We start from the raw sequence: 15517 nt of genomic DNA on the forward strand, positions 1-15517 counted from the left end.
TACATTCGGATCAAACTGGATTTATAACGCAGCGGCAGACGCACGATAACATATGGAGGCTATGTCACATACTAGAGAAACCAGAGAAGACGACGATTCCGGCGGTCCTTGTCTCATTAGATGCAGAAAAGGCCTTCGAGCAGGTCAAGTGGTCTTTTCTTTTTCTCACAATGGGAAAAATGGGGTTTGGCCCAAAATGTATAGACAAAATTAAAGCCAATTATAAACACCCTACAGCGAGATTATTGATAAATGGGCAATTATCTCTCCCCATTTCACTGTAATGTGGGATTAAACAGGGGTGTCCCTTGTCACCCTTATTGTACGCACTGCATTTAGAACCACTACTCGCAAAAATTAGACAGACACATGATATCAGGGGAATTGGTTTTGGGCGTATTTCGCATATAATCATGGCATATGGCGATGATATGCTCCTTATCGCGGCAGACCCTCACAATACCCTGCAAGCAGCCTGGCAGGAATTTACGCAGTTTGGCAAAGTGGCAGGCCTGAAAATAAATAATGCTAAATCGGAGGTCTTGAACCTGTCTCTATCGGCGGCGGAGGTAAAATCTTTGAAGTTAAGCACCCAGTTGGGGTGGGCGAAGGAAGGGATAAAGTTGCTGGGGGTGACTATAACTTCCACAATAAATGGGTTATACGCGGCTAACTATCCTCCTCTGTTAAAGGGTATTGAAACACAATTATTAAAGTGGGGCCCCCTCACCATCTCCTGGTTAGGCAGGATCAACTCTGTGAAAATGGTTACTCGCCCCAGGATTTTGTATTGTTTTCAGGCATTACCTATACGAGTCCCAGTGGCATTTTTCCAGAAGATGCAAAGGATGATATCTAAATTTCCCTGGAAGACCAAAACCGTAAGGGTATCCCAACGCATATTAATGACTCCAACTGAAAAGGGAGGGTTAGGTCTCCTGAATTTTATGAAATATTACCAAGCTGCACAAATAAGGGTGCTAAAAGACTGGTCTATGGGGGATACAGGGAAATTATACAGTTGGATAAGGCGTTGGGAGGCCAATGTTTTAGGGATGTTTTTTGGTTGCCGAGACAGGATCGACCTCCTAATATACATCTCAGTGAGATTACGGGGACAGTAGAGAATATATGGGATGCAGTGGTTATAAAATATCACCTAACCTTCATACCCTTCCCCCCTTATGCCCTTGTTTAATAATCCGCAATTCACCCCATGTCTCGATCCCAATGCATTTAAAGAGTGGAGGCGTGTGAGTTGCGAGAGATTGAGAGATATGTTTCAGGGAAATGACATCAAATCATTCATACAATGCAAACAAGAGCTTGCTCTGCGGGAAACATCCTGGTTCCAGTATTTCCAAGTTAGGCACTGGATTTTGGCCCCACCTGTTAAGAAGGCTGCAGTAAGATATCTAACACCTTTTGATAGATATGTAACCTCTAATCCTGGCAATAAGGCGATGATTTTGAATATACAATTATTGCTGGTTGACTCCAATCCTAGGGAGTCAATAAGGTCTATACAACAATGGCATAATACCCTGGGGGAGGAATTATCGGAAGAGGACTGGGAGGTATTATGGAAAAGGATACCCAAACTTACTAGGTCGCTCCAACTGAGAGAATTCTGGTCCAAACTACTAGTGCAATGGCACTATACACCTGCTCGATTACAGAGAATGTTACCATCTATCTCTGATAAATGTTGGAGGGAATGCGGAATGGTACGCGATTGGGAACATATATGGTGGAGTTGTCCAGCTTTGCAGCAGTATTGGGACGAGGTTAACAAATGTATTTTCAAAATGTGTTCTTTGCGAGTACCTAGGTTCTTGAGATCATGTTTTTTGGTGGTCATTGATGAGAACCTTCGACAGAGCTTGAGACCTGTACTGAAAGCTTTTGTTATATTACAATTATCTACTCTGCTGCTGATAGCCCAAAGATGGAAATCGAAATAACCACCTCAAATCACTGCCTGGCTCTCCAAAGTTTGGAACCTTTTGGCACTGGAATGGTTAACGTACTCTATACAGTGAGCTCATGCTAAATTTGCCAAAGAATGGAACTTGATCCTGAACTTTTTACAAAAAGACTACAATGTTAGACATTGCGCATCATTACAAGTGTGCCGGTCCGGTAACAACGGTGACGGTAAGCCTACCGGCACCTTTGTTACCAGACCAGCACACTATGGGTCTGCTTGCCGGAGTCACTGTGCCCGGCAGGTTTGACCCTGCCGGACACAGCGACCACGGTAAGCAGACCGTAACGGAGGCACCGGCACCGTTATTAACGTTGCCGGTGCTTCTGTGTTCCCCATTCCCATAGAGTCCTTACACCATGGGTGTAATACCCCAGTGTTACCGGGAAGTCAGATGCCGGTAAATTTTTTGGGTCTGGCAGCAATCCACAGATATCACCAGCAGGGTTACCGCCAGACCAGTAATGAGGCCCATTGTCCTCAAAACTACGCATTTTAGGTATCGCATGAAAATGTGGATTTTGGAAAAGTTGTTTGGCGGTCTGGTCTATATACTTGATGTTTTATGTTTGGCTCCGGATTTGGGATGGGAGGGGTGGGAAGTGGAGCAGGGGTTTCGGGGGGGTTGGGATGAGGGGGTGGGGAAGTTTGATGGTTGTAATATGCTGAAAACGCCACACACAAAAAAAAAAGACTAAAGTAAATGGCAACCCTAACATCCTGATTATTAACCACCCAATAGCAAACACACTCCTCATTGGCAAGATTCTCAAAATAGCAGCAACACAGGAGTTGATGGAATACATTACCACCACGTACCTCCTGTATGATCACCAGTAGGGATTCAGACAAACCAGATGCACAGTGTTGGGCTCTTCTATACACGAGGGATGAAATCTTGAAGGCCTTAGACAATAACACTGTTGCTATTCTCGGGCTCCTGGATCTCTGGGGCCTTTGACGCGGTTAACAATTCCAACTTACTTTACTGCCTACAAAGCCCATCAATCCTCTCCTCTTGGCTTTTTGATGCTTACCTCAAACCTTTATCAGAGATAATGAATCCTTCTTCTGCCACTTTTCCAACATATGCAGGCAATAATCTAATTTCATTGAAAGACAGTGGCTCATCGTTGATCAATACTACATTACCAGCAATTTACCCAAAATCCGAAGTCTCTGCTTGTATACATCAAAAACTAAGATCATTTACGTTGGTTCTTCCATTTCTCCTCACCTCCCAATTGCTTGATCTCCAACTCTATGTTCCACACCCTCATATTCCCCCTCAACCAAGTATCCTCAAGAGTGGCACTGAATGGGCTCCCCCAACTTTTCCCCAACAGGTCCAGGTGATCGCTCAGAAACATCCCTTTCAACTTCATGATCATAAGGATTCTCCTCCTCTTGAACATGCCCCATACAGTACAAGTAACTTCTGCAACAGTAATCTTGCACCTATAATATTGCAACTGTCTCTATTTGGGTGATATGATGATTTGATTTATTAGGTTATTTATAACGCGCTTAATACCCAGAGGTTTCTAAGCACGGACCCCGGGATTGAACCTGTGTTGCTCTGTGTCGTCTTGCTTCTAAGGTGAGCACATTGCCCCTGAGCTATCCTCCCTCTCTCAATGCCTAATGCATCTACTCCAGGCGATACAAAATAAGGCAGCCAGACTGACCCTAGCTCTGAAACCTCTTGACCACATGACCCTTGCGCTGACCGCTTGCACTGGCTTCTCGTAGCATTCAATTGAAGTTGTCATATATAGAGCCTTTTGGAACATTGGGCCTGTCTTTCCCATTCTGGAAAAGTAATGTACCTCCATGCTCCTTCGATCCTCCACTTTCAAGACCCTTATAGTGGTGACCTTTCAGAAAAGGAAACATGATGGGAAAATACTAAACAATGCCAGGGCATCTGCTTGGAATAAACTACCAGGGTCCCTCAGATCTGAACAGAACCCTCTCCGATTCCAGAAAGACTTAAAACCTTTCTCTTTAAAATGTCGCATACACTGGTCTTTTTCTTTATTATAGACTTCTTTTTTATCCCACTTGTTGCATCTGTACTCCCCATCGTGCGGCAAGAAACGCAGTCTAACCCTACAGTGCTTCACCCCTAGAATCAAAGCGCCAAGACTGACCCTACTGTTCATCAACCCTGCAGTCAGAGGGGGGCGTGGCTACAGGGCCATGTGAACGGACGTGTCTCCAGAGGAGCTCCTGCTAATCCTTAATTGATCCAGACAGAAGATATGCACGCAACTGCTTAGAAGGAGAAAAAATAACGTGTGCGGACTAATGAAGCTACACGGCATAAATGGAGTGCTTTTTCAACCCTGCTAACATCAGGATTAGTCTATATTGAGCCTACGGAGGACCGCCGTTGTCCGTCCGTGAAGAAATCAAAATGGCGGGCCACCACGAACAAAGAGGTGAAATATGGAGATGAGCATCTGCCAGCTGACTGCTGTGCGAGGACAAGTTTGGATCGCACTGGAACCGACAAGAGCCCTCAACACATTGAGAAACAGTGGGGGCTCTCCGTCGCTACAGGAAGGGGCTCTAACACGAGCCTGAGTGAATAAAAGAACGAACCGACGGACCAGGCAGCTGCTGAAAATCGCTCACAAAGAGCTATGAGGGGCGGACCTGTGTGGCGAATAACCTGTTCGACCTGAAAAGAGGGAGTCTTGGAACACATTCCGCGCCCCGTGGAGCTGGAGGGACAATAAAGCTGAGCTTCAGAGGAAATAATCGCACCGTCAACGGCATGCTGGAGCACCAGGGGCGATGCGGATACAATGTAACACCAGCATACTGAGATGCACAGGACACACACCCGATACTGACACCGGAATGAGCCCTGACGGTGTGCTCGGAGACTAACAACAGTGTAACAAGGTCTTACTCCTGTTAGATCGGAGATACAGTAGCACAAGGACACCTATGGTACACATGGAACAAAGAGGCGTTTAAACACTGCAGTGCAAACAAAAGGAACGGAAAACAAATGGATGGGCAGAGGGGCAGCCCAGCATAGTGTGCAGCCTCATGAATGGCGACTAGCCTCACAACAGGGCTGCAGAGACCCGGAATATACGGCAGCATACTGAAGGAGCTGCAACACTGAACTGTGATAGGACAGGTCCCGGTGGGGCCCCTGGTGCGCAGACCCATGATAGTGTACTGCATGGCCTGAGTGGACTTTAATTGAGACAGGGCTGTGACCCGCGTGTTGCAAGCCCGGGGAGGTAACTGTGACTCTCAGACGGAGGAATCAAGATGGCGGTCCGCCGCGAAGAACACAGAGATGCGGAGCAAAGCTGAGCATCAGGGTAAGCGCGGCGGAGTTCGGATGTGCTGGGACCCCAAGTGAAAGACACAGCCAAGAACCCCACTAGAAGAAAGGCAGTGTTCCCCACGAGCACAAAAGCGTGCATTAATGTGGTTGTGGAAAGGCGCAATTAAATCACGAGCAGGGCACTGAAGCGAATAGCTGGAGAGACTCCCTGGGTGTGGATGCAGGCGCCAGGCCTGCAACAAAGCGTGAGAGACTCACATCAGGCAAGGCCTGGTGGCAAAGGACCGGAAGCACGCCAACCACAGTGGACAAAACCCGCGCAGCAGAACCCGATTCAGGGTAGTGAAACTAAGGTGCCAACGGCGGAGGAGCATACATCTGGCAGTCGGGCGGACACGTAATAGCCCCCAACAAAGAGCAGGCACCACACGCACTGCAACAGAGAAGGAGGATAGAGAATATAGCCCGGGGACGGCGAGCAGAACTGGAGAGGCACCAAGGTGACACCCAAAGCACTCAAGACAACGACCGGAGAGACAAGCGAACGTCTGGTTTACTGAGGGTGGCTCGTGACCACGCAGACATTTGTGGGGGGAAGCACGACAGGCTTCCGCCCAGTCGACATAGCAGGATGTCCTCCAAAGTGGTTAGACCTAGGATCAAGCAGCCCACGATGGAGGCCTATGCCAAGTCGCCCCCGGGCGCGGAGGGGGGCAAAAGTAAGGAGACCCCCGCGGCAGCGGTGGAAACACCGGGTACGTTCCAGGAGGTGTTGGCAGCGATTGCTGATTTAAAAGTGGCCTGGGAGACAAAATTGGGCCTGGCTATGAAAGAGCTGCAGGAGGGCCTGGGCTTCAAGATTGGAGCGGTCCAGGAGGAGGTGAACCTGCTGAGACAGGATGTGCGGATGATCGCGGAGCGCACTGGGGCCTTGAAGAAGGAGATGGCCCCAACCACAGAGGCGTGCGCCGCGCATGCAAAGGAGCTCCACGCCCTCGTGCAACGGGTGGGCAATCTGGAGGACAGAGCAGAGCAAGCAGAAGGTCGTGCCAGGCGTAATAACATCCGTATAGTGGGTCTACCGGAAGGAATAGAAGGGTCAAACCCCACAGAATACGTGGAAACCTTGCTCCTACAGGAGATAACAGGCGGAGTGCTGACCCAGGGGTTCGCGGTTGAAAGAGCGCACAGGGCCCTGACAAGGAGACCGGCCCCAGGAGCCTCTCCGCGGCCGATGATCGCAAAGATCCTAAAATATCGGGATCGGGAGAAGATTCTCGAATTTTTCCGGAGGGGAGGAACGATTGAGAGGGGGTCAGCAAAGATCAGGGCGTACCCGGACTATACGCTGCTTGTACAGCATAGCAGAATGAACTTTGGGTTGATAAAAAAAAGGCTAAGAGAAGCAGGCCTTCGCTACATGTTGCTTTATCCTGCCAAGTTGAAAGTGTTTTATAAGAACAGATCCCTTTTCTTCGAGACGCTGTCAGAGGCGATGGACTGGCTGGACATGCAGGGCCGACCTCAGGAACCGGATGTCCAGATGGAAGCTGCGGGAGATAAGTAGCATGTTGCTGCGGCACCCGGGGTGACATAGCTAGGACACTGGGACTTGAATATAGAGTTGTACTATGCTTGTGGGGAGTGAGTCATGGTGTCAGCCGGTTGGATCAGTTGGATGCACTTCTCCTAAAACCGATAATAGGGAGCTCCTGAGAGGCACCCCTTGATCCCAATAGTTGTATATTTAGTTAGGTCACTGTTAGATTGGTGACGCCCCGCGGGGTCCTAGTCCTCGGATACGAGACAGGACCAGACACGGTTGGGCCTGAGATCCAGGGATGAGCTGGGCATTTGTTGGGGTAGGGTAGGGTGGGGGGAGGGGTTGGGTTGTGTGCTGCGGTGTGTAGTTGGGGAACAGGGAGGGGGGAATTGTTGAAAGAGGGAAGGGGGAGAGTCGGTAAACGAACTAACAAAGGGAGCATTAAAGGGAATGGTGGGTTGGGAACTGACCGAGTAGATGGCATCGGGTAATCTCCGAATTGTGACCTGGAATGTACGGGGCCTCAATAGTTATCTGAAACGAAATAAAGTGATGCTGTACCTAAAGAGGATGCACATTGACATAGCCCTGCTGCAGGAGACTCATCTCTCTAGGGAAAAGCTGAAGGTGGTCAGGAGAAAATGGAGGGGCAATGTTGTGGGGGCTACGTATTCAGCGTACGCTAGAGGAGTTATCACCTGGTTGGCGCCGCATGTGCCGTTTCAGGTGCTTAGCTCAACGACAGACTCGGAAGGCAGAATGGTGGCGGTAACAGGGCTCCTGGAAAACAGGGAAGTGCATATCATAAATCTGTACGCCCCCAACCATGACACGGCGGCTTATATTAGGTCCCTTTATGGTAAACTTGGCCCCCTGGCTGGGGGAGCGGTGGTGTGGGGAGGGGACTTTAATTGCAGCCTGAATCCCAAAATGGACAGGTCAGTTGACAAGGCGGGGAAAATGGCGCCGGCGGCCAAAGCGCTCGGGACATTGTTGGATGACCTAGGCCTGGAGGATGTGTGGAAAAGGCTGCATCCTACGGACAGGCAGTACTTGCACTATGCAGCGCCACATGACTTGTACACGAGGCTAGATTATGTGTTCGTAGCGGCTGAGATAGCGGGAGAAATGGTAGGAGCGGAATACAAGGCCCGGTATTATCTGACCACTCGCCTTTGGTGGTAGAGTGGCGACACCAGCCCCCCAGATCGCGGATCCCAACATGGAGACTTAGGACAGAGGCACTGCAAGATGAGGGGTTCCGGGAGGATCTGAGGGATGCCATCGAGGAATATTTTAATATAAACACGGGCAGCGTACGCTCTGTGGGGACGCTGTGGGAGGCGTTTAAGGTGGTGGTGCGAGGAGTAGCCATTTCCAAATCTAAAGGGCTCCAAGGGGGTATCGAAAGGGAACCTCAGGAAACGGAGAGGGAGCTGGAGGGCCTCACACGACATGAGGACACTGCCCGTGATAATAGAACAAAGATAAAGGATCTACAGTTAACCTGCAGTTCGCTCTGGGACAGGCTGTGTAGATTAAATTACAAGAAATACACGGCGAGGCTACACGCAGGGGGCGACAAGCCTGGCAGATTGCTGGCCTGGCTGTATAAAAGTGAGAGCCCCCGCTCAGTTATCAGGGAGATTAGGGATGAGGGAGGTCGCATCTGCAACACCCAAGAGGGAGTAAACGAGGAGTTCCTCAAGTTTTATAGACATTTGTATGAGGATACAGGGGAGGATATGGGTCAAGACATACTGGACACATTAGAGGACATAGAGCTGCCCACCCTGGACGACCTAGAATGCGCGGAGTTAGACGCTCCTGTCACCTCGGATGAGCTGGAGGTGGTGATTCAGAGTCTGCCCACGTGCAAGACGCCCGGGTCAGATGGGTTGCCTAGCGAGTTTTACAAGACATACAAGCCGGAGCTGCTTCAGCCACTGCTTGCCATGTTCAACGAGGCCTATGAGCAGGAGGAACTTCCATTGTCCCTTCGCGAGGCTGTGATCATCCCACTCCTGAAACCGGGCAAGCCGGCCGTGGAGTGCGGGTCTTACAGACCTTTGTCCATGCTCAATCAGGACAGCAAAATACTTACGGCAGTGCTGGCTAATAGGCTTAAGAGGGTGATCGGCAAGCTGATACACCCAGATCAGACGGGCTATGTCCCAGGCAGGAACATCACTGATAACCATAGGAGGCTACACCACATCATTGACCAAACTGCGGAAGATACGGGCGAGCTGGCTATTGTGTCGCTAGACGCGGTCAAAGCCTTTGATTCGGTACGGTGGCCTTGGCTGAAAGCAGCCCAGAGGGGATACGGAATGGGACCTGCATACATTAGGTGGGTCCACTTGTTGTACAGCACCCCGATGGCGAGAGTCAAGACAGGACCCATAGTCTCAGATATTTGGCAACTCAGCAGGGGGACCAGACAGGGATGCCCCTGGTCACCCATCCTATACATACTAGCACTAGAGCCGCTGGCAATATGCCTGCGTCAACAATATGGGGAGGTGGGTATTAGCACAGTAAGTGGTAGACACCTGTTATCACTGTATGTGGATGACATGCTTCTCTATCTGCGTTATCCGGAAGAGAACCTGCAGTATGTGCTGGAAGTGAAGGACCATTACGCCACCCTCTCAGGCATATCGGTGAACCCGAGAAAGTCTAGTCTGTTTCCCTTGGGCAGATACAGGGAAGTCCCGTTACAGAGGCTGCCTATCCTGCCAATACCATGGCAGGTTGAGACATTTAGGTATTTGGGAGTAAATATTTACCATAAGATTGAGGCGGAGCATAAACATAATACAGAGAAAGCAATAGAGGGCGTCAAGAACAGCATGGTGTTCTGGTCTAGCTTGCCCCTGACTATGATGGGTAGGTCGGCCTTGCTCAAGATGGTGGTCCTGCCTAGGCTCTTGCATTTTTTTGTGAATGTCCCGTTTTTGATTCCCAGGAGCCTATTTGTCAGACTTCACAGTGGGTGTAGGGGTTTCTTGTGGGGAAACTCCAGAAACAGGGTGGCCCTGTGGAAACTCCAGAACCCGTGCGATATGGGGGGCATAGGCCTGCCGAATTTTGAACTCTATTATCTGGCGGGTTAGCTGCTGTATGTGGCCAGGTGGCTGTCGGCTGAAGATTCGGCGGAAGCCAGGCTTTTGCGGGGAGACTCAGCCCCATACTTTTTGAGGGAAGTGGTGTGGTTGCGAAAGGACAAACTGGTGGGAAGGGGGCGGCTATTGAGGCTGGGCTGGGAGGTCTGGCACAGAACATGGAGAATGATGGGTGATTCGGAGCTGCTCTCCCAGCTCACTGGTGGCGCTGTGCGGGAACGACTCTCAACTATTTGAGTCGGTCCGTAGATACTGGGAACCGGTAGGCTTGGCCACCCTTGGAGACATATGGCAGGAAGGGGAGGCATTGGACTTTCAGAGGTTGCAAGAAGAGACAGGGGTGCATAGAGGCCAATATATAACCTACGCTAGGCTTATGAAACGGGTTAGAGAGAGATGGCCCGAGACGGTGCTAGCTGATGACCCTGATGCCTCCCTGGAAATTATGTATGATATTTCAGAGGGTGGGCACAAAATATCAAGGATATACGAGCTCCTGAGAGCAAAGGCTGGGAAGGAGCTGCTCCAATTGGGACAGGATTGGGAAGAAGAGGTAGGTGGACCTATGACAGACGAGCAATGGGAGAGAGCCCAGAGGTACCATAAAAAGGTGTCCCGGAACGCGAGACTCCAACAACTTCAACTGTATGTTACCCATAGGGCTTATCTGACTCCCGATAAATTGCAAGGTTTGGAGGCTCGGTTACGCAGAAATGCCCCAGGTGTGGGGAGGTGGAAGCAGGGCTGCTACACATGTTTTGGGCTTGCCCGGAGGTGCACAGATTTTGGGATGAGGTTAAAACGAAACTGGCTGGCGGGGGTGTGGTGTTGGACATGGGATCAGCTTGGTCATGCATGCTCGGGATTTTTCCCAGACCCTGGGACTTAAAGCACATAAGCAAAATGAAGGATTTAGCCTATGTCCTGGCCAAGCGCAGGATTGCTATGGGCTGGAACGCGGCCCACAGACCCAGGGTGGAGCTATGGTGGGCGGACCTCCTAAAATGGGCGGAAGCGGAATCCGTAGTTTGGTTTGAAGCGGTCACTAGGGGGGGGTGAGGAGGAAGTAGGGCCTCTGCTGGCCTGGCCGCAATTGGTGACCTCTATGGCAAACCCTCACCATGGTAATAACGAATCAGAGGACTCGGATGATGAGCGGATAGGTACTGCGCTACCCGATAATGCTCCTGCAGATGACACGAGAGAGCCGGCTCTAGTTTGAGGGGGGGAGGGGGGTTGGGGAATTACACTGTGAAATGTGATGGTTTAATGATGCTTCTATGTACTGAAACAGTTGTATTGTGTGGTGTTTTTGTTGGTTTAAAAAAAAAAAAAACCCTGTAGTTAGAGCACACAACATGGCCCACACATAGCTCATGCTCCTAAAATCACAACACTCACCCTGAACAAATAGTGATTGATCCCGACACTCGGAGGGCCATAATGATACTATAGTGATTCAGCTCTGTAAAAGGAAATCCAGTCTGCGCTTTATCCCTACAATCACAGCACCCAGCCTGACCCTATAGTACTTCTTCTCTATAGCAGGAAACCCAAAGCTGACCCTGTAGCACGTTAGCCCTTACAGCCAAAGCAAAGCCAAGACCATAGTGCATCAATGTCTAAGTAGATCTGGTAGAAAATGGGCCAGTAATAGACCTGGTGTGACCTGGAGGGAAATGCCAGAAGGACTGACCCAACAGCCTAGTGTGGGATCGTTGTGTTGGCAAGCGTGGGCCAGTTGGTAATGCAGTGGCTGGCTGGGCCTAAGCAGCAATTAGCAGTGTGTTGCGCTGGTCGCACTCTCTCCATAACAGGTCTGTGCCACCACTTCTGCCTTGTTAAGTCTAATGGAAATCACTGCTAAGGAGACTCGGGCAGGAAAATCTTGAGCGGCATCAGAGTCTCATATGCTCCTCCCGCATCCAGGCCTAATCCCCTTGCATGGTGCCGTGCCATCATGAAGCCCAACATCATGTACTTGCTGAGACCCTTTACCCAAGACCCTGCTGGTCTGGTCTAGTCTTCAGCCTCCTATAAACCTTTCCTCCCTGCAGCTTACCTACCCCGCTGCCTGCTTGCCCTAGAAGCTCTCGTAGCACAGTCCCATCGCAGTCCGCCTAATAGTGAGACACTCAGACAGGAGGCTTTTGCCAGCTAGTGTGCGTGAGCCTGCCTCTCTGCGTGCCTTTAGCTCTCTGGCTAGTGAGACACTCAGACATGAGGCTTTTGCCAGCTAGTGTGCGTGAGCCTGGCCCCTCTGCGTGCCTTTAGCTCTCTGAGGCCACAGTGTCTGCGGAATTGGATGCACCATAAATCCTACCTGCTGCATCAGAAGCTCTTCCCTGTGTGCCAAATGAAGGGATAGAAAAACACTTATATCTGCCAGATGAACATGCCAGGTTCTCCTCGCCAGGATCATTAGCATCACTCTCGCATAAAGCATGGCTCATGAGAATGAGTGGGAATGGAGTGAAAGGATGCATGCATTCCATTCCTGGGAATGGGGGTTCCTGGCACCTCCCCATCCCCCACCATGCCGTAATAATGTGCACAAACCCCTCCCTGTTCTGTTAACCTTTGGTCTAGATCCTAGCACCACCATTCTTCTTTATGTAATGAATGGTGGTTGTGTTGTCCTTATTCACCTCTACAAACATACACCTGATGGACCCAAAAAAAGCCATGAGCGCTAAGTAAATGGCCTGCTGCTCGAGGAGACTGATATGAGGACCGCTTTCCCACTGTTTGAGAGGTTGTCCCCATCAAGCCCATCCCCAACCCATCAGTGAGGCATTGATCATAAGGACCTCTTGAGGCAACTCCAGCCTGAAGGCTTTGTATTTGATAAGATTTGCTATTCAGGATCACCACATGAGTTGGATGCAAGCAGGTGTGAATTTGTGACATCATGGTACACTTCTGGCCACCCACAATTGTTGGTGTCCACCCCCTGCTCCGGCTGTGCTCCTTCCAATGTTGGCTGCAATCGCCTTGACCTACTTCTGTCCATACACCCTACCCTGTACCCCCAGCCTGTTCTTTTGGCTGACCCCTGGGGATGTGCATGGAAGTTAATGTCAAGGCAAGAGGAATCCAGGCCCTTCTAGCTCAGCACTCCCAAGTGCTACTATACAGAGCTGGGCATCGTATCATTATCCCTATCACCCCCTCCCCCACTGCAGCGCTCAATCACTCTCCGTTCACATCGCTGTCAAGCGGCCCTGTACCTTAAGTGGCACCTTCAGTAAGTCCTGCTTTTTTCGGCCATCAACACTTTGCATTCTGGAACTTTCTGATGAGAAAAGTGTATCGCCAAGTCCCAGAGTGCCACGTATTTTAAGACGCTAAATCAGGGTGGGTGAACATCAGTGATTTAAGGGTATTGAAGATACGTTAAGGGGTAAGGTACTCATGTCTGACCTCTCAACGTTTGATGCAAAACCCTGCTCTATCTTAAATAAGGCTTGAAACAGGGGGGAATAGGTTGCAGGCGAGCTACAAAAGAAGTGATATGGGCGTGCATGCGTCAACCCCATGTAGCGCGCTCATAGTAGCGCTCCAGGATGTTCCCAGACCTACAAGATGAAGGTAATTCCATATGTAATTATTCTAAGCCCCCTGGGGCATTGCAATGTCACTCTTTCCTAACAAAACAGTTTGGCAAAATAAAGACTAATTAAGAACTCTCGTCATATACACTTTAAATGTATAATCAAAACCGCTTAGTGTAAATCTTGATTCGAAAGGAGAAATCTATGAGGACCTAAAAACACTGATCACTGCTGCTTGGAAAAAGGGACAGTAGGTAGACTAGTAGAATCTACATAAAGACCTTCAAGCCTTCCTTCCTCTACGGTCACCTTGGCACCTGTTCACAGCCACTTCCTGAACGCTAGCTCTAGCCGACTGGACAGCGACAGTGGGACTGGACCCTGGGTGGGAACCTAGTGGCAGGAGAAGAAGAGGTGCTGCTCAATTGGTGCAAGTGAAACAGACATTATTGCCAATACTCTAACAAGGTAGAAGAGAAACACTTTTTATTGTCTAGGAGGAGAATAGAGGCCACAGCCCTACAAACATCCTAAGCCCCTGCTTTGGAAGCGCCACATTACCTCTGCCTGCAGGAGCTCCTCGCGGTAGGTCTTCGTCAGGTTCCGAATCTGCTCCTCCATCCTCTCAATCAGCAGATCAATGTCGGCCGCCTGTTTCTTCAAGTCCTTCACATATTGGTCATCTTTCCCCTTAAGCTCCTGAAAAAATACAATATGGGTCATAAGGGGTATGCAGCACATTACATCTTCAGCAAGGTGATTCTAGTCAAGCAGGTTTACTTTGGAAATGTTTTAAGGGGAGAAAATAAGATGGGTTAGGCAGAAAGTCTAAAAAACAGACATGGTGGTTGCAAAGCTCTTAAGGCTTTTGGGTACAAATGCGAATCAAAGATTCAGGTGAATCTAGTTAAAGAACTGCGACTTACCTGTGACTTAGCTCACCTGATTTCTTTGGTCATCGAGCACCGTCTTTTGCTGGCAGTCTAGGCTTGGCTATAATATGCTGTGCCTCTCTGCCGTGTACCCTGACTCCTCTCTAGGCTTGGCTATATATGCTGTGCCTCTCTGCTGTGTACCCTGACTCCTCTCTAGGCCTGGCTATATATGATGTGCCTCTCTGCTGTGTACCCTGACTCCTCTCTAGGCTTGGCTATATATGCTGTGGCTCTCTGCCGTGTACCCTGACTCCTCTCTAGGCTTGGCTATATATGCTGTGCCTCTCTGCCGAGTACCCTGACTCCTCTCTAGGCTTGGCTATATATCCTGTGCCTTTCTGCTGTGTACCTTGACTCCTCTCTAGGCTTGGCTATATATCCTGTGCCTCTCTGCTGTGTACCCTGACTCCTCTCTAGGCTTGGCTATATATGCTGTGCCTCTCTGCTGTGTACCCGGACTCCTCTCTAGGCTTGGCTATATATGCTGTGCCCCTCTGCTGTGTACACTGACTCATCTCTAGGCTTGGCTATATATTATGTGCCTCTCTGCTGTTTACCCTGACTCCTCTATAGGCTTGGCTATATATGCTATGCCTCTCAGCTGTGTACCCTGACTCATCTCTAGGCTTGGCTACATATGCCGTGCCTCTCTGCTGTGTACCCCGACTCCTCTCTAGGCTTGGTTATATATGCTGTGCCTCTCTGCTGTGTACCCTGACTCCTCTCTTGGCTTGGCTATATATGCTGTGCCTCTCTGCTGTGTACCCCGACTCCTCTCTGGGCTTGGCTATATATGCTGTGCCTCTCTGCTGAGTACCTGGACTCCTCTCAAGGCTTGGCTATATATGCTGTGCATCTCTGCTGTGTACCCTGACTCCTCTCTAGGCTTGGCTATATATGCTGTGCCTCTCTGCTGTGTACCCTGACTCCTCTCTAAGCTTGGATTTATATGCTGTGCCTCTCTGCTGTGTACCCTGACTCCTCTCTGGGCATGGCTATATATGCTGTGCCTCTCTGCTGTGTAGCCTGACTCCTCTCTAGGCTTGGCTACATATGC

At 49.9% G+C, this 15517-nt stretch overlaps 1 protein-coding gene across 1 annotated transcript in view; it reads right to left on the minus strand.

Annotated features, from left to right (window-relative positions):
- LOC138498060 (dynein regulatory complex protein 1-like) overlaps window positions 1-15517 on the minus strand; it is a 371050-nt gene that overhangs the window by 169919 nt on the left and 185614 nt on the right. Inside the window, exon 5 of the mRNA XM_069621906.1 lies at window positions 14087-14224. Coding sequence (XP_069478007.1) covers window positions 14087-14224 — 138 coding nt within the window. The remainder of the gene's footprint in view (window positions 1-14086; window positions 14225-15517) is intronic.

Source organism: Ambystoma mexicanum, chromosome 5q (genome assembly GCF_040938575.1).
Source record: "Ambystoma mexicanum isolate Mex_15411 chromosome 5q, UKY_AmexF1_1, whole genome shotgun sequence".
NCBI classification, from domain to species: Eukaryota; Metazoa; Chordata; class Amphibia; order Caudata; family Ambystomatidae; genus Ambystoma; species Ambystoma mexicanum.